Source organism: Oncorhynchus mykiss, chromosome 19, assembly GCF_057628025.1.
Source record: "Oncorhynchus mykiss isolate SJ-2025 chromosome 19, ASM5762802v1, whole genome shotgun sequence".
Classification (NCBI taxonomy): Eukaryota; Metazoa; Chordata; class Actinopteri; order Salmoniformes; family Salmonidae; genus Oncorhynchus; species Oncorhynchus mykiss.
The window spans coordinates 25,488,089-25,511,859 of NC_143040.1; the positions used below are offsets into that span (position 1 = coordinate 25,488,089).

The 23,771-nt window shown below is 42.9% G+C and overlaps 2 protein-coding genes across 5 annotated transcripts in view; one reads left to right on the top strand and one right to left on the bottom strand.

The window, feature by feature from the left end:
* The window catches only part of LOC110498664 (bifunctional UDP-N-acetylglucosamine 2-epimerase/N-acetylmannosamine kinase), a 44,035-nt gene extending 39,732 nt beyond the window's left edge, over window positions 1-4,303 (top strand). For both annotated transcript variants that reach the window (XM_036954350.2, XM_036954348.2), the window contains exon 13: window positions 1,744-4,303. In XM_036954350.2, coding sequence (XP_036810245.2) covers window positions 1,744-1,979 — 236 coding nt within the window. In that variant the 3' untranslated portion in view covers window positions 1,980-4,303. The remainder of the gene's footprint in view (window positions 1-1,743) is intronic.
* Window positions 4,304-10,776: 6,473 nt separating this feature from the next.
* On the bottom strand, window positions 10,777-21,106 carry LOC110497422 (clathrin light chain A). 3 transcript variants are annotated; one of them, XM_036954351.2, is made up of 7 exons: window positions 20,757-21,106; window positions 17,440-17,477; window positions 17,025-17,142; window positions 16,618-16,729; window positions 15,469-15,522; window positions 13,365-13,400; window positions 10,777-11,817 (listed from the first exon to the last, which is right to left on the bottom strand). In XM_036954351.2, exons 1-7 carry the CDS (start codon window positions 20,947-20,949, stop codon window positions 11,646-11,648), a joined length of 723 nt encoding a protein of 240 aa, XP_036810246.1. In that variant the 5' UTR covers window positions 20,950-21,106; the 3' UTR covers window positions 10,777-11,645. The 3 variants fall into 3 exon arrangements, with proteins under 3 accessions (XP_036810246.1, XP_021429198.1, XP_021429199.1); XM_021573523.3 differs by lacking the exon at window positions 13,365-13,400 and having other exon boundaries at window positions 20,757-21,065; XM_021573524.3 differs by lacking the exons at window positions 13,365-13,400; window positions 15,469-15,522.
* Between the last annotated feature and the right edge of the window lie 2,665 nt (window positions 21,107-23,771).

Below are 23,771 nucleotides of genomic sequence, written 5' to 3' on the forward strand. Positions count from 1 at the left end.
AGGAGCATTCACTGTATTCTTTGTTAGCAACTCCAGTGTAGGTTATTGTCCTGCTAAAAGGGCGAATTCCTCTCCCAATGTCTGGTGTAAAGCAGACGGAATCAGGTTTTCCACTAGAATTTTGACTGTGCTTAGCGCCATCCTGTTTCTTTTCATCCTGAAAAACTCCCCAGTCTTTGCCGATGTCAAGCATACCCATACCATGCTGCAGCCACCACCATGCTTGAAAATAAGGAGGCAGTTACTCAGTGATGTGTTGTTGGATTTGCCCAGAACATAAGGCTTTGCATTTAGACAAAAACACATTTTTTGCAGTATTACTTTAGTATATAAGTTATATAAGTTTTGGAATAATTGTATTCTGTATATTTGTATGCTTCTTTTCACGCTGTCATTTATTTGGAGTCACTACAATGTTCAGTTTTACTCCCATCACAGCCATTGAACTTGATCTGTTTTAAAATCACCAATGGCCTCATGGTGACATCTCTAAGCAGCTTCCTTTCTGTCCGGCAGCTCAGTTCAGAAGAACGATTGTGTCTGGGTGGTTTAATACATCATCCACAGCATAATTATTAACGGGAACATGCTTAAAAAGGATCGGACCATTTTTTTTTCAATTTTCGCCAAAGATTTGGGTATGTCATTTATCTGAAGCTAGGATATGCATATTCTTGATACCATTTGAAAGGAAACACTGAAGTTTGTGGAAATGTGAAATGAATGTAGGAGAATATAACACATTAGATCCGGTAAAAGATAATACAAAGAAGAAAAAAAATAGTTACTTACAACCTCATGCTAATCACATTAGCCTACGTTAGCTCAACCGTCCGATATTCAATGTCTGATTTGTATGCCAGCAGCATACCACCCTGCATACCACTGCTGGCTTGCTTCTGAAGCTAAGCAGGGTTGGTCCTGGTCAGTTCCTGGATGGGAGACCAGATGCTGCTGGAAGTGGTGTTGGAGGGCTAGTAGGAGGCACTGGTCTCTGGTCTAAAAAAATATCCCAATACCCCAGGGCAGTGATTGGGGACACTGCCATGTGTAGGGTGCCGTCTTTCAGATGGGACGTTAAACGGGTGTCCTGACTCTCCTGTTCTGCCCCTGAACAGGCAGTTAACCCACTAGGCCGTCATTGAAAATAAGAATTTGTTCTTAACTGACTTGCCTAGTTAAATAAAATCAAATCTGTAGTTTAATCTATTCTTGAAATTCAGTACTTGACTGAGGGACCTTAGATATTGTATGTATGGGGGTAGTCATCCAGAAATCATGTCAAGCCTTATTGCACAGTCCATATAACAACATTTGTATTGTGAAATAATTTAGGCTTGCCTAAAAAAAGGCAATGACTATTTTAGTTATTTAATTATTAATTTGTAAAAAAAAATATGTATCATTTTCTTTTCACTTTGACATTATGGAGTATTTTATGTAGATCAATGACCAAAAATTACAAAGTAGGATAAATAGATTGAATTGTAACGCAACAAAATGTGAAAGTTCAAAGCACTGTACATTTATTTTTCCTCAATGACTGACCTGGTTAAATACGTTTGATAAATACGTTTGATCATTTTCATTTACTAGCTGAAATATGATGCATGACAACAAGATATCAAATGTGACATTGACATCATAGTCCAGAGCCAGTTTGAATCATAGTGCATCTGTATGAAACCCACCCTGTATTTTATAGCTAACCACTCTCCTCACCCCCGTTTCCTCCTCATTCAGCCGGCATGGCCCTCGGAGTGGGCATCGTCAACATCCTCCACGTGGTCAACCCCTCTCTGGTCATCCTGTCGGGAGTGCTGGCCGCCCACTACCAGGCACCTGTCCAGCAGGTCATAGGTCAGAGAGCCCTCACCTCCGCCCAGCGCATCCAGGTCCTGACATCCGACCTCGAAGAGCCCGCCCTACTGGGGGCCGCTAGCATGGTGCTGGACTACACAACCAGGCGCATCTATTAAGAACATTACGGTAATGGACTGCACAACGGGCGCATCTATTAGGAACAATACGGTAATGGACAACACAACAGGCGCATCCATTAAGAACATTACGGTAATGGACAACACAACCAGGTGCATCTATTAAGAACATTGCAGTACTGGACTACACATGAGGTGCATCTATTAAGAACATTACGGTAATGGACTACACAACGGGTGCATCTATTAAGAACCATTGGTCAGTTGTCAAGCTCTAGTTTTCATTTGTGGTCCCCAAAGGAGGAGGGACATATCTTGCAATTCCCTGGTGTAGAAAGATTTGTTATTAGCAAATAGAAATGGCTAAGATAGAAGGTAGCATCTACAGATAGATCTACTCAATAGGGCCTACATCTATGCTGCTGTCCCAGATGGGACAATCTGACATGCACATGCTCTTCTAGCTATCGACTCCTTCGATTGGACGAACCGTTGGCGGTCATTTATTTCAGTTAGACGATGACAAGTTGGGTATTTTCCAAAGGGGTCTTCAGTGATAGTCTAATTTTCAATGTCAACATAATACAATTTCTACAGGGGATACAGTACTTAAATGGTAGTACTATAAACAACAGTGCTGAAATAGTAGTACTATTTAACTACCTTACTGAATTAGTAGTGTGTGTGGATACATGTATAACAGCCTATACAGTAATATGAGTACAGCCACATGAGTAAATATTGGCAATATTTTGACCCTCATAATTCCATGTTTTTGTTACGTCTTAATTCTAAACGTACAATATGTTATTGTTGAAGCCACGCTATGAAAGCAGTATGTTGCTATGACATATTTAACTGTATGTATTTGTCATACCGGGCTGTAAGCACTTTGCGCCACTTTATCTTATTTTGTCTCCATTTTGGAATCGGCAAACAAACGTTACTGCTGGTTTGGAAAACCAAATGCCCCCAGGAGATGTTTTAGGTTCCGCCACGTTAAATGTTTCATTTCAATCAATCAATCAAATGATTCATTACCATTCAATCGTTTTAAGTTGAGCATGTGGAACTGGAACCAGTTCTGCAACCAGGTGACTTACCCTAGGACCACTCTCTCTCTAGGACCACTCTCTCTCTCTAGGACCACTCTCTCTCTCTAGGACCACTCTCTCTCTCTAGGACCACTCTCTCTAGGACTACTCTAGGACCACTCTCTCTCTAGGACCACTCTCTCTCTAGGACCACTCTCTCTCTCTAGGACCACTCTCTCTCTCTAGGACCACTCTCTCTCTCTAGGACCACTCTCTCTCTAGGACCACAGTTACGCCGTACCCTCAAATGTAATGCCTATGCTATGTATGTCATAGTTGTCTTGACTGTGCACTTCAATTGAAGGTGTGCTGCCAAATCACTTGTATTCACTATCATTCTTTGTTTTGTTTTATGTGCACTTTTTTGTTATTGCCTTGATCTGTCATATTTGAAGAGTTTACTGTGTACACATTTTACACATTAAACACACACAAGAAAATGTCAGTTTCGGATGGGTGGATGGATTAATATGGTTCATTAGATGCTATTCATGGTTTTAGGTGTGGCTGAACAAGGCTACATCGTAAACACACCACAGGGCTTGGCGGAGTGCCAGTCTGTTTGTGCTATCGTAGGATTTAACTTTAATGTCCCTGAGGGAAAATTGGCTTAAATCCAATACTGCTGTATACAAATAAACACTGAATATGAAATATTTTAACACAATACAACGCACTTTCCCATGTCATACACACCTTGTCACTCATTGTCATCACAATCAGTGACGTTTTAGTGTATAATCTGCCACTAATCCCTGGAATCGAATCCACTATCCTGGTGATACAAGCTCCAGGTTATACCATCCAACTGAGCTGCAGAGAAACCCGGGGCATAGTGATTACAATCAGGTGGTGGTGCGATTGAGACGCCGCAAACCAGAATGGCTGATTTCTTCCCATGCCCTTCATCTCCAGTTGGCAAGCATGATCCGCCTCCAGCTGTTTGGTCACAGTAGTAGTGTGATTTTTATAGAATCGCATCAGGTTCACAAAACAGTTGCACACTTTTACTGTACAGAAATTGCCAGGTATCTACTTGGTAAAGGACAACAACAACAAAAACGTATTTACATGGGTTATGGTTATGGTGTCAAATGTGACAATACAAAGTAGTCCTGTGGCAATACCCCTGTTCTTTTGTCTGTTTTGACCATGTCATAGACTGACACATCTATACTGTACAAAAATATGAACGCAACATGTAAAGTGTTGGTCCCATGAAACATGAGCTGAAATAAAAGATCCCAGATATTTTCCATATGTACAAAATGTTTATTTCTCTCAACTTTTGTGCACACATTTGTTTACATCCTGGTTAGTGGGCATTTCTCCTTTGGGAAGATAATCCATCAACGTGACAGGTGTGGCATATCAAGAAGCTGATTAAACAGAATGATCATTACACAGGTGCACCTTGTGTTGTGGACAATAAAAGTCAACACAATGCCACAGATCTCTCAGGGGAGTGTGCAATTGGCACCCTGACTGCAGGATTGTAGTATGCTCTTGAATCCTGGTTTCAACTGTACCGGGCAGATGGCGTCGGCGCTGTGTGGATGCCCCATGGTGGCGGTGGGGTTATGGTATAGGCAGGTATAAGCTATGGGCAACCAACACACATGCATTTTATTGATGTCAATTTGAATGCACAGAGATACCGTGACGAGATCCTGAGGCCCATTGTCGTGCCATCACCTCATGTTTCAGCATGAGGTTGCATGGCTTCTGTATAGGGTTGCACATTTTGGGGAATATTCAGAGGTGGAAAAGTTCCTTGGCAATTAATATTAATATCATTTGAATGTAGATATTAATTGCATTGGATATATTTACTATATCATATGGAGACAAACAAACCTTTTACCTTATCATAAGGAGACATAATTACAAATGATTAAATCCTTCAATAGAAAAAAATAAAATTGAATGAGTCGACTTCACATGGCATGATTTCACTGAACAACAAAAGAAAGTTAATATTGAATGATCCATCGCATCTCCGAAAAACGTTTTCAACATCTGTAAAATGATAGTCTAGAAACTAAAGATTTGGTTGTCTTCCTCTCAGGCTTCCATGTTTTCTCCCTGGACCTCCTCAATGTTCACCTCTTGAACATCAGACTGAGGCCTCATCTTCACTGTCACTTTCCAACCTGGTTGAGGATGGCTCGTTGTCAGACTCAAAAAGCCTCAAATTTTCCCGGGTGGCCACCAATTTTTCAACCCTTGTATTGGTCAGCCTGTTGCGTGCTTTGGTGTGTGTGTTCCCAAACAAGGACCAGTTGTGCTCTGAGGCGGCTGATGTTGGTGGGATTTGGAGGATGATGATGGCAACAGGGAAAAGAGCCTCAGATCCACGGAGTCCCTTCCACCAGGTAGCTGATGAGATATGTTGGCACGACTGCCATATTGTATCTCCATCCCAAAGCCCTTGCTTGGAAGTGTACTTCGCCAGACTGCCAAGAACCTTGCCCTCATCCAGGCCAAGGTGGCGAGACAGTGGTGATGACACCATTGGCCTTGTTGATCTCTGCACCAGACTGGGTGCTCTTGCCAGCTTACTTGGCATCCAACATGTACGCTGCAGCATGTATGGGCTTCAGGCAGAAGTCTTCACGCTTTTTGATGTATTTCAGAACTGCAGTTTCCTCTGCTTGGAGAAACAGTGAAGTGGGCAGGGCAGTACGGATTTCTTCTCTTACATCTGCAAGCAGAGTCTGAACATCAGACAGGATGGCTTTGTCTCCCTCAAACCGTGCAATGGCTACTGCTATAGGTTTCAGGAGTTTCAGGCTGCTTACCACTCTCTCCCAAAATACATCATCCAGGAGGATCCTCTTGATGGGGCTGTCCATATCGGCAGACTGTGATATGGCTATTTCTTGGAGAGACTCCTTCCCCTCCAGGAGACTGTCAAACATGATGACATCAACACCACCACAACGGGTGTTGCTGGGTAGCTTCAATGTGGTGCTCTTATTCTTCTCACTTTGCTTGGTGAGGTAGATTGCTGCTATAACTTGATGACCCTTCACATACCTAACCATTTCCTTGGCTCTCTTGTAGAGTGTATCCATTGTTTTCAGTGCCATGATGTCCTTGAGGAGCAGATTCGATGCATGAGCAGCACAGCCAATAGGTGTGATGTGAGGGTAGGACTCCTCCACTTTAGACCAAACAGCCTTCATGTTCGCAGCATTGTCTGCCACCAGTGCAAGTCCCTTCTGTGGTCCAAGGTCATTGATGACTGCCTTCAGCTCATCTGCAATCTAGAGACTGGTGTGTCTATGCTCTTGTAGAATACTGGTTGAGGGGTGGACATGATGTAGTTAATTATTCCTTGCCCACAAACATTCGAAAACCCATCAGAGATGATTGCAATACAGTCTTCTTTCTCTATGATCTGCTTAACCTTCACTTGAACTCTGCATCCAGCAAGTGAGTAGATAAAGCATGTCTGGTTGGAGGAGTGAATGCTGGGCGAAGAACATTCAGAAATCTCTTCCAATACACATTGCCTGTGAGCAGTTGCCAGCTCGAGCAAGACATTCATCAGCGTTTCTCTGACTACGTTCCTCCATAGAGTCAAACAAATGTCTGATTCCAGGAGGACCATGTGCTGTTGAAATCATTAAGGTGTCTGATTCATCATTTTCACCTTGAATAGAAGTAGAGGGATTTTTGTCCAGCGGTTGCTTGTTGTGAGCGCTAAGGGAACTTTATGCACGTGGCCAGATGATTCTGCATCTTTGTTGCATTCTTCACATGATTTGGCACAGTATTTGCAAATGTACACCGCTTTTCCTTCTACATTAGCTGCAGTGAAATGTCTCCACACATCAGATGGTGCTCGGCATTGTCCTTGAAAAGATTTGTAAAAAATAAATAAAATACAATTCCATGTACAGATAAATAGTTAAGCAGTTAGATTAAACAACTCCTTTGTATAAATGTTTTAAAATGAAACATGTATGGAAACAGGTGAATTAACACTCAGTTAGCAGTCTCAAGCAAGCTAAAACCCACATAGTAGAAAAAACTAACTAGCAGAAATTAACAAGTTAGAAATTATTTAAACACTTTTCTGTAGGCTACTATTTGCTAGATAACAAAAGGTGAAAATATATTCACCCCACCCAGTATTGTAATCAAAACTTACCAAAAGGCATGTAGTCCTTGGCTCAGACTTTGTAGTAGTTGTGGGCTCAATAGCATCTCATTAGTATGCAAGATCTTGAGAATCAGCTGTACATGCAATTCAATTCCATTGAATTGGGGATAGTTTAACCAAAATATGCCACAAGACCTAGAATTGCCTTGTCTCTCCCACAAAAAAAAGGTTCACTGTTATAAGCCAACTTTTTTGATGAATTTAAGCAAAATTCCACAAATTCCCAGGCTTAACTTTCCCATGGAAATTTACCGGAAAGCTTCTGACCCTTTGCAACCCTACCTCTGTGGGACAACATTCTACTCGCCACAATCAATAACCTGATCAACTCTATTGCGAAGGAGATGTGCCGCGCTGCACGAGGCAAATGGTGGTCACACCGGATACTGACTGGTTTTCCTTTTTTTAAGGTAACTGTGACACAAACAGATGCATATCTGTAGTCCCAGTCATGTGAAATCCATAGATTAGGGCCTAAGGAATTTATTTAATTTGACTGATTTCCTTTATATGAACTGTAACTCAGTAAAATCTAAGAAAGTGTTGCATGTTATGTTTATATTTTTGTTCAGTGTAGTTGTCTAGAGTCAGACAATTCACCTGAGCAACAGTCAGTCAGACCATCACCTACCAATGATTAAAGGAAACGTAGCGCTACTGACTGGAATGCCTCCTCTGTTTTCATAGAGGGTGGAACGTGGCCATCAACAATGCCTCTCTCGCGTTCAGCCTAATATTTACTGTTATAGATGTATCACTTGGTTACGGTATGTCACCACACTGTTTTCCATGTACAAATACAGTGAGATGCGATGGGCCTGGCTGCCAAAATTATGTAAATACCCTTCCCTGAACAATGAATTCCTTTAATGTAAAGTACTATGTCAAGAGAGTATGACAATGTAAACCAGCAGGTTTTTCAGTCCTCTGGGAATGTTTTCATAGCCTAGCTATTATACACTGTTCAAAAAAATAAAGGGAACACTAAAATAACATCCTAGATCTGAATGAATGAAATATTCTTATTAACTACTTTTTTCTTTACATAGTTGAATGTGCTGACAACAAAATCACACAAATTATCAATGGAAATCAAATTTATCAAACCATGGAGGTCTGGATTTGGAGTCGCACTCAAAATTAAAGTGGAAAACCACACTACAGGCTGATCCAACTTTTATGTAATGTCCTTAAAACAAGTCGGCATGAGGCTCAGTAGTGTGTGTGGTCTCCACGTGCCTGTATGACCTCCCTACAACGCCTGGGCATGCTCCTGATGAGGTGGCGGATGGTCTCCTGAGGGATCTCCTCCCAGACCTGGACTAAAGCATCCGCCAACTCCTGGACAGTCTGTGGTGCAACATGGTGTTGGTGGATGGAGCGAGACATGATGTCCCAGATGTGCTCAATTGGATTCAGGTCTGGGGAACGGGCGGGCCAGTCCATAGAATCAATGCCTTCCTCTTGCAGGAACTGCTGACACAATCCAGCCACATGAGGTCTAGCATGGTCTTGCATTAGGAGGAACCCAGGGCCAACCGCAACAGCATATGGTCTCACAAGGGGTCTGAGGATCTCATCTCGGTACCTAATGGCAGTCAGGCTACCTCTGGCGAGCACATGGAGGGCTGTGCGGCCCCCCAAAGAAATGCCACCCCACACCATGACTGACCCACCGCCAAACCGGTCATGCTGAAGGATGTTGCAGGCAGCAGAACGTTCTCTACGGCGTCTCAAGACTCTGTCACGTCTGTCACGTGCTCAGTGTGAACCTGCTTTCATCTGTGAAGAGCACAGGGCGCCAGTGGAGAATTTGCCAATCTTGGTGTTCTCTGGCAAATGCCAAACGTCCTGCACGGTGTTGGGCTGTAAGCACAACCCCCACCTGTGGACGTCGGGACCTCATACCACCCTCATGGAGTCTGTTTCTGACCGTTTGAGCAGACACATGCACATTTGTGGCCTGCTGGAGGTCATTTTGCAGGGCTCTAGCAGTGCTCCTCCTTGCACAAAGGCGGGGGTAGCGGTCCTGCTGCTGGGTTGTTGCCCTCCTACGGCCTCCTCCACGTCTCCTGATGTACTGGCCTGTCTCCTGGTAGCGCCTCCATGCTCTGGACACTACGCTGACAGACACAGCAAACCTTCTTGCCACAGCTCGCATTGATGTTCCATCCTGGATGAGCTGCACTACCTGAGCCACTTGTGTGGGTTGTAGAGTGAAAGCACCTCCATCATTCAAAAGTGACCAAAACATCAGCCAGGAAGCATAGGAACTGAGAAGTGCTCTGTGGTCACCACCTGCAGAACCACTCCTTTATTGGGGGTGTCTTGCTAATTGCCTATAATTTCCACCTGTTGTATATCCCATTTGCACAACAGCATGTGAAATTTATTGTCAATCAGTGTTGCTTCCTAAGTGGACAGTTTGATTTCACAGAAGTGCGATTGAGTTACATTGTGTTGTTTAAGTGTTCCCTTTATTTTTTGAGCAGTGTATATCTAGCCTATATGAAATGACCATATAAACTCCTTCAAACTCAACTTTGGACCTTGAAGCTAGTTCCACTGCTTCCCCCCCATTCCTCCCCTCGAATCAGGGACTGATTTAGACCTGGGACACCAGGTGGGTGCAATTAATTAGCAGGTAGAACAGAAAACCAGCAGGCTCCAGACCTCGGTAGTGTTAAAGGCACCGCATTGTCAATCCCACGTCTGCATTGGCCATGCAGTATTTACGTTGATACAGCCTCTGCAGAAGTCAGGGCTTTTTAATACTTTGTGTGCTTCGTTGAGCAGTACAGTTGAGTAGAGCTGTTGTGAAGGAAGTTCTCAAGGAAGTGAGTTTGTTTAAACAGGACCTTCCGCCAACCAATCATGTCAGTGCGGAGCCCTCCGCATTGTTAAAACATTTGGGAGGCACACGGCAATGCGTACGGAACTCAATTCGGCCTCTCCGACCACATTTTCGGATCAAACAGAAATTGGCTTTACGAGTTGAATACTCCTGACAGACGTTCCAAATTAGGTTGCATTTGTAAAAATCCACAATAGCTCGTTGCTACACCAAATATACATGAACATAACTAATAAAGCCATTTATTGGTTGAACAGATTCAAGCTCAAAGATGTCACGTTCTGACTGGCCACCTCCCAACCAACAGCGTGGCTTTGATCAAAGGTAGGCAACTTCGGTTTGACCATTTGAGATACTGCATACTTGAGATGATTGTCTCTGCCCTAACAATGGGAGTCATCCAAAAGGCAGGCGGTCTGCTTCCCGTGGACAGATTTGAACAGGAGAAAACCCCCTCTTCCTCTCTGCCATTTTCACCAGAGATGAATTTGAAGCCAGATTAATTTTCACCAGATTCTTTTGAACCCATAGAGAACCCAAGGCCATACAACAAACAGCAAAAGTGGTGGAGGGCCTAAGGGAACACTAAACATAATTGAATTGAAAAAGCAGTATAAAATGTAATTTGTCTCACCTGAAATTTTACTTCCACCAATTAGGTGCAACCATAATAATTTGAATGTCACGGACAACACTTCAATAACGACGTTGACGACAAAAGTTTCATGTTTTACTGATATTGAAATTGATGGACAACGAACACATTAAGCAACACATGGGCTACAGTAAATCTTAACCACAATGTCAATTTATATATTGCCTGTATATGTACATAGGTACACACATATAGAGTACATAATACACCACATGATGTTTGGGGGTAATTCCGTTGCAATTCAGGAAGTACACTGAAATTCAAATTCTCTTCAATGCTTTTCAATTAGCAAAAATTTGATTTGGAATTGTGTACTTTCTGAATTGACCGGAATTTAAATGGAATTGACCCCAACCTTGATGCTTACACACACACACAAATAGATATTTACCGTACTTGATTCGTGGTTCAAATGGGAAAAATGCATAGATTGAAATAGTCACAATAAATGCCACAAGCCGGCTCTAAATGGGTTTCCAACACACTTAATAAAAACAGACTTTGGTCCTTAAAAGAATAGAAAGAAAAAATAAATGCGTATATACTTATTTTGTTCTTTAATGATGGAAAGGGAGATGGAAGAGAGGAATAATATCAATCCATGAACAACGACGACCTCAGGTAGGTAGATGGGTAAGAGGGGGGGGGGGATGATACATTGCCCTATGAGAGGTTGGTTGCAATCTGGGTCCAGAGAGTGTTAGGGTAGAGATACAGCCGTCTCAATTCACCCCCTTTCCCCTTGGCCCCTCAACGTTAACAGATCTGTAAGGTGAAAAGCGACATGGTGGATCGTGGAAGCTCCACCAAGACACTGCTTTTACGCATCCAGAGCCTTCAGATCTGTAAACGCTGAATGAATGGTTAGTGCGAAGGGGAGTGGTAGGGACTGAATTGAGACATCTAATAGAGTCGAAGGGGGGGGCGGGGGTTAACGGACCAGAGGGGCCTGCTTGAGGGAGATGAGGACAGAGCGCATTCGGGACACATCTTTTGCCTGCTTGCTGGACTTTGGGTTGAAGTCGCAGAGGCGCGCCACGCGCTCCCACTCGGTACCCGGGTTGTTCTCGTCCATGTCCGACAGCATGGCCTCCTCGGCCGCTCTGCAAGGCAACACGGGAGGGGGACAGCGCTTTAGAGAGGGAGGGAGCAGGCCTGGGCCCCAGAGATCAGCAGAGTTTTACAGAGGGCCTTACTGCTGTTCACTTACACACCACCTCCTCCTCTGCAACACCACAGGGATAGACATGGGGAATCCCCATAGAAATACATGCCGAATGGATCTAAACTACCTGCATGACAAATCAATTTGGTAGTTGACAATAACGTAAAAATAAAAAAAAAGATAAATTATGAAAATGGTGCCATTTTAGCATGGATTTTCCAGCGTTTTGGTCAAACAGTTTTAGTGAGGTCTGAATCTAGAAACCTTTGCTTGAGGAGGAAGTGTCGAGTAGACAGCAGCGGAGACCCAACTACATCACAGTACAACCAAAAAAATAAACATTCTCCGGGTGGCCACATCAAAAACAGATGAAGAGAACAGGGTTGGATCATACAGCATGCCCCCTATAACCCCAGTCATACAGCTAGCTAGTTACCTGCTTTTCCCTGTCAGTCTAATCAAGGGGTTTTGGGAAAAAAGGAAGCGCAGGTTTTTTGGGGGGAACGGTTAAAACGCGGTTTGGTTGGTTAAAAATGCAGTTCGTCACAGAACTGGGTGTGGGGGGGGGGGGGGGGGGGTGTAACTTGCCTTTTGGTTACGTTCAAATATTCTCTCAAGATCCAAGTATAGCATTAGGAATATGTTTTGTTCTATGTCCTTGTGCTTGATAAGTGCGCTTAGTGGCAAGTTCGTTTTCTTTTTAACAACCAAAACCTGGATACCGGAGACTTTGCCATGCATTTTGCTGCGGTTGAAAAGCAGGCCATTTGAAATGCAGCAAACACTTGATATAATAACCATAAGAGACTTTTGATTGACATGTCACAATCTTCACACCGATACCGAACCCAAAAGGGCATCTAATTCCACTAGAAGGCTTAGCATACATAACTGAAATTAAATAAATAAAAAATGATAGTGCCACAATCACAATAAGACATTTTGAAATGCAAGCCAGGGGGAATAGCAAAACCCAAACCCACCCACCCAAGATAGGACACTTCCACTGCCAAAGAGTTAAGAAAATTGAAAGACCCCCTCTATAAACTAGAACACAATACACAGAGCAAAATGGGGATGAGAAGCCAATGAAAAGTCACTGTCACAACGAAACTACAGGTACGAACAGGACTAGTGGACCAAACGTATCACAGAAGGGACACCCAGCTTCTAAAATCATTTCAATTGGCAGTGGATTTTGTATTCGTCTACAGCAGGGCTCTCCAATCCTGTTCCTGGAGAGCTACCCTGTAGCTTTTTAACTCCAACCCCAGCTGTAACTAACCCGATTCAGCTTATCAATCAGTTCATTATCTTTTTTTTTTTTTAAAGGGTTGGAGCGAAAATCTACAGGAACAGGGTTGGAGAGCCTCGACTACAGCCTAGTCTAATTGTGCACCACTATTGAATATTGTCTTGCCATTTTTCTAGGCTAATATACACTTCTCCCTACTGGGATATTGTCTTTTTGTTTTTTTACTTAACTGGTCTAGGCGGTAGCAAGGATGGTTAATGTGTGTGCTTAAAGGTGCATAGGAAAAGAAACAAGGAGAAACAGATCACAAGTCAGATATATAGAAATGAAAAGTAAATGAGCTTTATGCAGATGACAGAAGCCAGCATGCATTTTCCCAGAGAGAGAAAAAGTCATTTCAGAGGGGGGGGGGGATTATTTTTATTTTTCTGTGCACTAAGTGTGCTTAGCTTGCAGCCTTCATCTGCTGTGCCATTGAGTTGGTTGGGTGAGGCAAAAAATACGTGCCCCCTTGGTCTCAGTAGCCGTGGGTCTTTGTTATGGCAGAGACAAGGACGTTTGGTTATATGGGAACCTTTGCTCTTTAGCGATCGAATGAATTCAATGGCAGATAGATACAAGGGCTGCAATACTAAGAGTGCGAGTTGGGCAACAACAGTAGCATGTCATTCTATGGTAGACAGTGGGATGCTAGTAGCTATTAACAGATCCTAAGCAGATCACATTCGCCTGTTTGAAGCAACGGTGTATCCAATGAGCTTTCAGTTTAGAAATACAGACGTACTAGCGACATCAACGCAACAGTTGACTGTCTACATGCAGGGCTCTGCGACAGTATCAGGCTATGCAGGCTATTGAAAATAGACTTCAACTGTTGGATTTTGTCATAAGTCGCCTCGTACGAGCCTTGGATTATGCTAGCCAGAACAGCTCATAGGAACAGGAGCCCATCTCCTGTCGCGTGAGGCAGCTGTACAAGTACACCACCCTGGACAGGACGCTAGTCTATTGCAGCCCCCCCTCCAAAATATACATCTTTAATGCAGAGTCTGGGTATGACTCGGCCAGGGATCGAACTCCCAACCTTCCAATCTCAGGGCGGACACTCCAACCACATGGCCACCAAGTTGGCGTATTCATTCGTAAAAAATTGTAATGACGCTCTCCAAATGAGGGATTCAGAGTGTCCGTTCAACATTATGTCAACCAACAGACATTCTAGTACAGTACAATAGCTATTTGCATAAATAACTCCTGTTAAAAAAAAAAACACCCATCTCTGCAGTTATTTGTGCGAGGGGGTGTGTGTGTGTGTGGTTATTCTAGAAGACGCTGAAACAGCAGAGATAATGTTGGGATAATGTTGGAAAGAAACGGCCCTCCAACAACATGGTTGCCTTTGCACAGCTTTTCAGGAGCCTTATTGAACCCTGAAAGGCTGCAGGTTACCAGGTATAAAGCAGATATATACATATAAATAGCCTTTCTAATGGCAGGAGATCTCTTAAATAGTATTTAACAGACTACAGTTAACCTTCCGATAATACGCCTGCATATTATATGAAGGTGCTACTATATTGATAGGACTGTTAAAGAGTTGGAGACACAGTTGCTTGAAACAAAACTACAGTCTTAACTCTACTAGAGACATTAGCCACACGGTATCGACACGCAGCCGAGGTAGCAGCTATACGTTTCCGTCAATGCATTTAAAGTAGTGCGTCGCCAAGTGACACACCTAACCAATGTTTTTCTACATAGCGTCAATTTCTATAACTAGCTTTCCATGTGCACATATGAATAATACAAGTATAGATGATTTTGAAAAAAAGGGATCTAAGAATACAAAAACATTTGCAAATGGCGTGATGAGATGGCGTGATGAGATGGCGTGATGAGATGAAGGGACATATAGATGGATCATGGACGATGTAATTAAACAAGACCAAAGTAAAAGAAAAAATGGCCACTGGATTTACTACACTAGAGTTATGGCAACATAATTCATACGGAAACTGAGCATTAAGCATTAAGGCTGATGCAATGACATTCAGCCAACACACATTCACTGCATTAACAAAAAAAAACAAAAACAAATTTAAAAGACACCTGGTGGGTTTAAAGGTCGCAAAAACAGTCACGCACGCTCAAGATAAATGAAAGTATACTTCTTCGAAAAATAACGTAAAACCAAAACAAACAAAAATGAAGGGGGAAAAAGCCAAACGTAAAAATTAGTGTTAAAAATGGAAGATGCGGCGTGCGATTGACGCGAGTGACGTCACGTGGGGGGGGGGGGGAAAAAAAGAAACAAATGTTAGTTTAGCAACATACACATAACCAATCAGGTCAGAGAAGGGCTGTTTGTAGAAATCCTCATCCAGAACCCTGGGAGACACAGGGGGATGTCCCAGAGGAAAGCAGCAAGCAGGAGAGAAGAGAGAGAGCGGTAAAAAGGAGAAGAGCAAAAACGACAGAACAAACCCAGCCCAGAGCTCTCACTCGTACAGTAATCTGCGTCCAAAATGGCACCATATTCCCTACCTAGTAGCACTCCTTTTAACCAGAGACCTATGAGACTACATAGAGAATAGGGTGCCATTTCGGATGCACCTATATACAAAGAGACTACAAACAACATAACAGAGGCAGGTTAGAGGTAGCTAGACATGAGGCAGAGACTGGAACATTGGCTGATACATTATTCAGAGCAGAGGGAGGGCTTGGGTTACAGACGCTCAAGTTAGTGAAAACTAGACTTTATACTGTCTGAGCCCTTGGAGGCAAGGCGTTCCAAAACCCTTATCCTAAGTCTTATCAAACTTATATTTATATTTGTTTTTATTTTTTAAACATCCTACATTTCTGTTTGCTGCTGGGCCTGTCCTGTTATATTTCGATAGATATTAACACCAATTGATATTATAATTCCTGACCTCAACTAGATATTTCTGAATCTGCCGTGCTCAAAAGGCTTGTGGTTCAAGGGTCAACTCTGGGGTCTCGTCATTTAGCAACAGCTGTTTCACCTCTTAGCAACACCATGCATGACTTGGATTGCCGCTCCAGGTCATTATCAGAAATAAAATGACCCTGAGAATTAATATACATGATCATTTTACATTCCGGAACATACTATACTGATACTTTTCACTGGTCTACCAGAGACTGCACACAGCTAGCCTAACGTCTTTTCATGTAGGCCTATATAAACCTTAAAACACATAAGAGGTCGTAGAGAACATAGAGGGACCAATAGGAACAATTGCTGCACAATAACTAAACTATTCTGCAAGGAGATTTCTGCAGAGTGTCATTTACACTCAATGGACAGGGTTTCCTTTCGACAGCTCCTGTAGAGAAAAGTGAGTCAGTGGACAAAAGGTTTCCTTGGAGTCCAGTGGGTTTTTAGTCCTCCTGGCTCGACCTGGGGCTGTTTTTACATAGAAATAGAATGACTAGACTCTTTCTATGCATTTTTACCTGTTATTCACTTTAGTCTTCTCCAGCTGCTCGTCCTGTCTAGTGTGCCACTCCTCCAGCTCTACCTTGGCCTTGTCCTTCCACTCAGACTCCTGCTTACGAGAGTTGGCGTCTGGGGAAGGGGAAATTAGGAAGAAGAAGAGGTCTTATGATTCACAACAGTACATGCAATTCTCTTGAAAAATGACATCACAAAAAAAAAAGAAGACGATTTCAACATCAGCAAAATGTGCTCAGTGTTTTTCTTGCATTGCAAATCAGGGCCATACGTTTTCCAAAGATTGTGGTGTTAGAATTGGGCCCTCTGCGCTTTGGATTCAACTGTAAATAGTCACATCGGTACCTTCTATTCTATTGTTACGCTGCTGTGGCCCTCTAGCCAGGATATACCAGGGGCCTCGCCTTACCTAGGACCTCCAGCCTCTCTCTCTGCTCCTCCCTCCATTTACGCAGGCTCTCTGGCTCAGCCTGCAGCCGGTCGGCACTGGAGATGGCGGAGTATGCATCAGACGGGCCATTGCTCTCCTAACAAACACATGGGTGGTGTTCAACAGGGCACACTGTAGCAACGTTAAAACGTGTCTCATTGGACAAGTAGATAGCAACTCCTCCCCCTTTCTCACTCTGTTCCAGAGCATTTTCTTCCGTTTTGTGCCTATTGAACACAACCACGGTCAATAATATGACACAACCATGGCATTTAGTACTCATTAGGCTATGTTAAAACAAAACATGCATGGTTAAGTATTCTAATGTTTTCCATTGAGTCGATATATTCACAATCTCTGCTGTAAGACAAAATGGGAAAACATAAGATATTACCTCATTAAGGTCTCCATTGACAGCACCGTCCACTGCATCTGCAAATACAATGAACCATTCATCACGAACAGCCATATCAAAGACAATGAAATGGCCTACATCATCAATTCACATCACAGAGTGGGTGTGTATCAGACCTCACCACACGTCTTACTCTAAGACGGATAGGATCAAATTCAGATTATGGATTTGTAGTTGTAAGCTTGCAAAATACTACATGTTGGTTTGTTCTAGTCAGGTGGGTATAGTTTGTGGAATGTTCCAACATGAATCTGTTCCAAAAACGTTGGAAATAACAAGGTTGCCAACAAACACATACAAAGTTGTATAGCGGCAGAACAAGATACCAGGTAAGGAGTGGGCTAAATCATTCAATTCACTCACCACGTTTATTCCGAAAAATATTTGTCCTCACTCTGGTAGCCTATGGACAAACATTAAGAATAAGCTACGTGGTGAGTTGGTGCCTATTCGGCAGCTGGTTAGCTAGGTGAATTGATCATACTACCTTGTATGCGTTGTTTGTTGGTAACCTTGTATTTTACAAAGTTTTTGGAACAGATTCCTGTTGGAACGTTCCACAAATGATACCCTCCTGTTCGATTCTAGTGCCCTAGTACATAAATGCTTGGTTTGGCAATATCTTTACGATGAACGATTCATTCATTGGAACTAGCTAGCTACAGTGCCTTGCGAAAGTATTCGGCCCCCTTGAACTTTGCGACCTTTTGCCACATTTCAGGCTTCAAACAAAGATATAAAACTGTATTTTTTTGTTAAGAATCAACAACAAGTGGGACACAATCATGAAGTGGAACGACATTTATTGGATATTTCAAACTTTTTTAACAAATCAAAAACTGAAAAATTGGGCGTGCAAAATTATTCAACCCCCTTAAGTTAATACTTTGTAGCGCCACCTTTTGCTGCGACTACAGCTGTAAGTCGCTTGGGGTATGTCTCTATCAGTTTTGCACATCGAGAGACTGGGAAATCTTTTTGTATCCAAATCCGGCTTTAAACTTCTTCACAACAGTATCTCGGACCTGCCTGGTGTGTTCCTTGTTCTTCATGATGCTCTCTGCGCTTTTAACGGACCTCTGAGACTATCACAGTGCAGGTGCATTTATACAGAGACTTGATTACACACAGGTGGATTGTATTTGTCATCATTAGTCATTTAGGTCAACATTGGATCATTCAGAGATCCTCACTGAACTTCTGGAGAGAGTTTGCTGCACTGAAAGTAAAGGGGCTGAATAATTTTGCACGCCCAATTTTTCAGTTTTTGATTTGTTAAAAAAGTTTGAAATATCCAATAAATGTCGTTCCACTTCATGATTGTGTCCCACTTGTTGTTGATTCTTCACAAAAAAATACAGTTTTATATCTTTATGTTTGAAGCCTGAAATGTGGCAAAAAGGTTGCAAAGTTCATGGGGGCCGAATACTTTCGCAAGGCACTGTAGCTACAATTGAAGTCAGAAGTTTACATACACCTTAGCCAAATACATGTCAACTCAGTTTTTCACAATTCCTGACATTTAATCCTAGTAAAAATTCCCTGTCTTAGGTCAGTTAGGATCACACGTTATTTTAAGGAATGTGAAATGTCCAAATAATAGTAGAGAGAATTATTTATTTCAGCTTTTATTTATTTTTCATCACATTCCCAGTGGGCTAGAAGTTTACATACACTCAATTAGTATTTGGTAGCATTGCCTTTAAATTGTTTAACTTGGGTCAAACATTTTGGGTAGCCTTCCACAAGCTTCCCACAATAAGTTGGGTGAATTATGGCCCATTCCTCCTAACAGAGCTGGTGTAACTGAGTCAGGTTTGTAGGCCTCCTTGCTCGCACACACTTTTCAGTTCTGCCCACAAATGTTCTATAGGATTGAGGTCAGAGCTTTGTGATGGCCACTCCAATACCTTGACTTTGTTGTCCCTAAGCCATTTTGCCACAACTTTGGAAGTATGCCTGGGGTCATTGTCCATTTGGAAGACCCATTTGCGACAAAGCTTTAACTTCCCGAATGATGTCTTGAGATGTTGCTTCAATATATCCACATAATTTTCCTCTATTTTGTGAAGTGCACCAGTCCCTCCTGCAGCAAAGCACCCCCACAACATGATGCTGCCACCCCCGTGCTTCACGGTTGGGATGGTGTTCTTCAGTTTGCAAGCCTCCCCCTTTTTCCTCCAAACATAACGATGGTCATTATGGCCAAACAGTTATTTTTTTTGTTTCATCAGACTAGAGAACATTTCTACAAAACGTATGATCTTTGTCCCCGTGTGCAGTTCCAAAACCGATAGAAAAAAGCCAGACTATGGTTTGCAACAGTGGCTTCTTCCTTGCTGAGCGGCCTTTCAGGTTATGTCGATATAGGACCTGTTTTACTGTGGATATAGATACTTTTGTACCGGTTTCCTCCAGCATCTTCACAAGGTCCTTTGCTGTTGTTCTGGGATTGATCAGCACTTTTCGCACCAAAGTATGTTCATCTCCAGGAGACAGAACACATCTCCTTCCTGAGCGGTATGACGGCTGTGTGGTCCAATGGTGTTTATACTCACGTTCTATTGTTTGTACAGATGAAGATGTACAGATGTTTGTACAGATGAACATGTACACCCCCCTAAAGAGTTGCATAACATGAACTTGCTTCTGGCCAATGTAGCTAACTAATGGTCAATAATCTAACTTCCTGAAGACGACAGTTTTGTATGTAAGTCCAATGATCATTGGGCCATATATCAAATTGCAGTAATGAAGTGGCCAGTAATGTTGTTGGTGCAGTGGGATCAATCCAATGACAGGAAATAGACGCAATAACTAACTTCCCGGTCATTCAAATACACTATATTTTCTGTTAGTTTATTCACGACACTTCACAAACATCAAGATATCAATAAGTAAAGTTACGTTATTAACTAGCATATACACATGTAATGTAGAGACTAACTAGCGCCGTTAGCGAAACTAGCGTCACCTTGCGCATTGCGAGCTAGTTTCCCTAACATTTTAAATAGATGGTCTGAAATATCGGATCCAGCCAGCTAAAATGACGTTACTTGTTTTTCGCATAATCTCTTTCCTTTAAGTCTCCTGCAGACAGTCGATGTAGCTTGCTAATGTAGCTCGTTTGCTGGCTAGCTAGCTAATTAAGATGGCTAGCTAACTGTGTAAACACTAGCTGGCTAGCCCATAGCTAATCAGTTATAGCCAATTTGCTAGGCTTTGACCCAGCCAAATAATACGAACGAGCTAGCAACTGTAACTTGCTAAATTAAGAGTTTTTAGAACACAGTTACCGTTTGCATCGCCTGTCAGATTATTGTCTAGCGACGTTGGAACCTCTCCGCTGTCCAGGATGCTGAATCCTTCGTCATTCTCAATCCCCGCGATCTCGCTTTCTTGCTGGGCCAAGAATGCGGCAGCGGGGTCTTCGTCCGTCCCATTGCCGGCCGCAGCCTGTGGTGCGCTGAGCATGTCAAAATCGTCCATATCTAGCTATTTGATGGTGGTGGCTAGCTATTGATAACGTTACAGTATCTAATGGGGGAGTAGATCAGTGGATCAGCTCAAGAGATAAGGGAGGAGACAATGAAAAAGCGGAAACTCTGGCAGGGCCAGTCAGAAACGAGGAATTTTTATTGACTGTGCTGTGCACCAACCACACAAGGAATATGATTGCACCTGATTACGTAAGGGTCCCATGATCTAGCGTGCGTTGGGTTAGGCAATCTTGCATCTCAGGGTTGTCAAAGAATTTGGAATTAGAATATTAGTAATTTCATGAATAGAATCTATATGCAGGGTACAGCAAGTGTGCATAATATTGTCTGCACTATAAAAATATGTAAAGCAAAGATTGGTTCAAAGAAAAACAATCATATTTCATATCTCTTTAAAGGGCAAATGGGGAGATGACACGTGATATATACTGTCAAAAATCTTTGCTAGCCTGTGATCATAATATTCAACTCTCCTGATGTTAATTTAATATGTATAATCAATGGGTTATGGGATGTATCTGATATCTATAACCAATTTGATACACTTCTCTTTTCACTCAAGTGGTCTATTTGATAATTGGTGCCTATTATGGCAGTGATGGTCTACTGTATGCCTATACTGTATTACATTCAAAATGCATTTCTTAGTTAGATCCGGTGATCCAGAGTGGCGCAGCAGTGTAAGAGGCGTCACTGCAGTCCCTGGTTCAAATCCAGGCTGCATCACATCTGGCTGTGATTGGGAGTCCCATAGGGCGGTGCACAATTGGCCCAGCGTTGGCCATCATTGTAAATAAGAATTTGTTCTTAACAGACTTGCCTAGTTAAATAAAGGTTACTTTTTAAATAATTATTAACAATGAAGGAGTCATTTCTATCCTGAGTGACAGTCTGTTTGTGCTATAATGCCAACTCTGTTTGGCTTGACAAAGACAGCAATGGAGTTGGCAGATCTGGGACCAGACTATAAAGCAGCTACTGACAAGAAACCCATAGAAATAACCCACTTCTAGTTGCGTAATACTACAAAGTCAAGCAGACATACAGTGCATTCAGAAAGTATTCATACCCCTTAACCTTTTTCCCCATGTTGAGATTTTTTGTCATGGCCTACACACAATATCCCATAATGTCAAAGTGTAATTATATTTTCCACATGTTGACAAATTAACAAAAAATGAAAAGCTGAAATGTCAATACCCCTTTGTTATGGCAAGCCTAAGTTCAGGTGTAAAAATGTGCTTAACAAGTCACATAATAAGTTGCATGGCACTATATATTCCCCACCAGACACACCACTGTGGGTTTCTTTAGGCCTACTGTACCCAAACCAAAAACGGACTTAATCTGTCGCTTAGTTATGTATAGAACCATTTCATTTTGGACCAGAGATTACTCAGGCAAAAAGTTTAAAAAAACAAACAAATTAAACAGTGTCACAGGGCCTCCTTTCTTTTAAAAATATCTAATTGAACTGTACTGTGTATAATACTATGAATACCTATATATTAATAGTGTGTAAGAAGTATTTTTGTTTTCTTGACAATCTGACTCTTATTTTTAATTTATTCTAATATTGTCTGTTCTTGTCTATAACTGCTCTGTGCTCTGTCATGTAATTTATGTTTTGTGTGGACTAAGCTAAACTATATATTTTCAAATATTATCTTTGAATCCTGAATTAACCAACATGAATGAGCATTTTTTTTGTCACACCCTGATCTGTTTCACCTGTCTTTGTGCTTGTCTCCACCCCCCTCCAGGTGTCGCCCATCTTCCCCATTAACCCCAGTGTACTTATATCTGTGTTCTCTGTTTGTCTGTTGCCAGTTTATTTTGTTTCAGCAAGCCTACCAGCGGTTTCCCCATGCGCCTGTCTTTCTCGAGTTGCTCCACCATCCCCTTCCTTGGGTACATCATCGCTGCAGGGAATGTACAGATGGATCCCGGGAAGGTGAGAGCGGTGGTGGATTGGCCTCAGCCTACCTCCCAAGTGCAGCTCCAATGTTTCCTGGAATTTGCCAACTTTTATCGCTGCTTTATCCGGGGTTAGAGCAACTGGCTTCCCCCCCTGTCTGCACTCACCTCTCCCTAGGTTCCGTTCACGTCGTCCCCTGCTGCGGACCGGGCGTTTCGGGACCTCAAACACCGCTTCACCACAGCTCCCATATTGTGTCATCCTGACCCATCATGTCAGTTCGTGGTGGAGGCCGATGCTTCGGATGTCGGAGTGGGGGCTGTCCTGTCCCTTCATTCTGCCCTGGTCCTCAACTTACATCCCTGTACCTTCTTCTCCCATCGTCTCAACGCCATGGAGAGGAATTACAATGTCGGGAATTGTGAGCTTCTCGCGGTGAAGATGGCGTTGGAGGAGTGGAGACACTGGTTGGAGGGGGCGGAACATTCTTTCATTGTGTGAACGGATCACGAGAAGAGTATCTCCGCACCGCCAAGCGTCTCAATTCCAGGCAAGCTAGGTGGGCCCTGCTTTTCACCCAGTTTAACTTCTCCCTCTTCTACCGACTGGGATCCAAGAATATTAAGCCGGATGCGCTCACGCCGCTATAGCCACGAGGCTACACCCTCGAACCCTGAGACCATCCTTCTCACCTCGTGCCTGGCGACTGCACTCAGCTGGGGAATAGGGAAGCAGGTCCATGAGGCGCAGCATTCCCAGCCGAACCCCAGGGGGGCCCAGATAACCTGATGTTTGTTCCCGTCCCTCGGTCCTGGAGTGGGCCCACTCCTCCAAACTTACCTGCCACCCGGGCTCCCGTCGGACCCTGGCCCTTGTGCAGCAACGCATTTGGT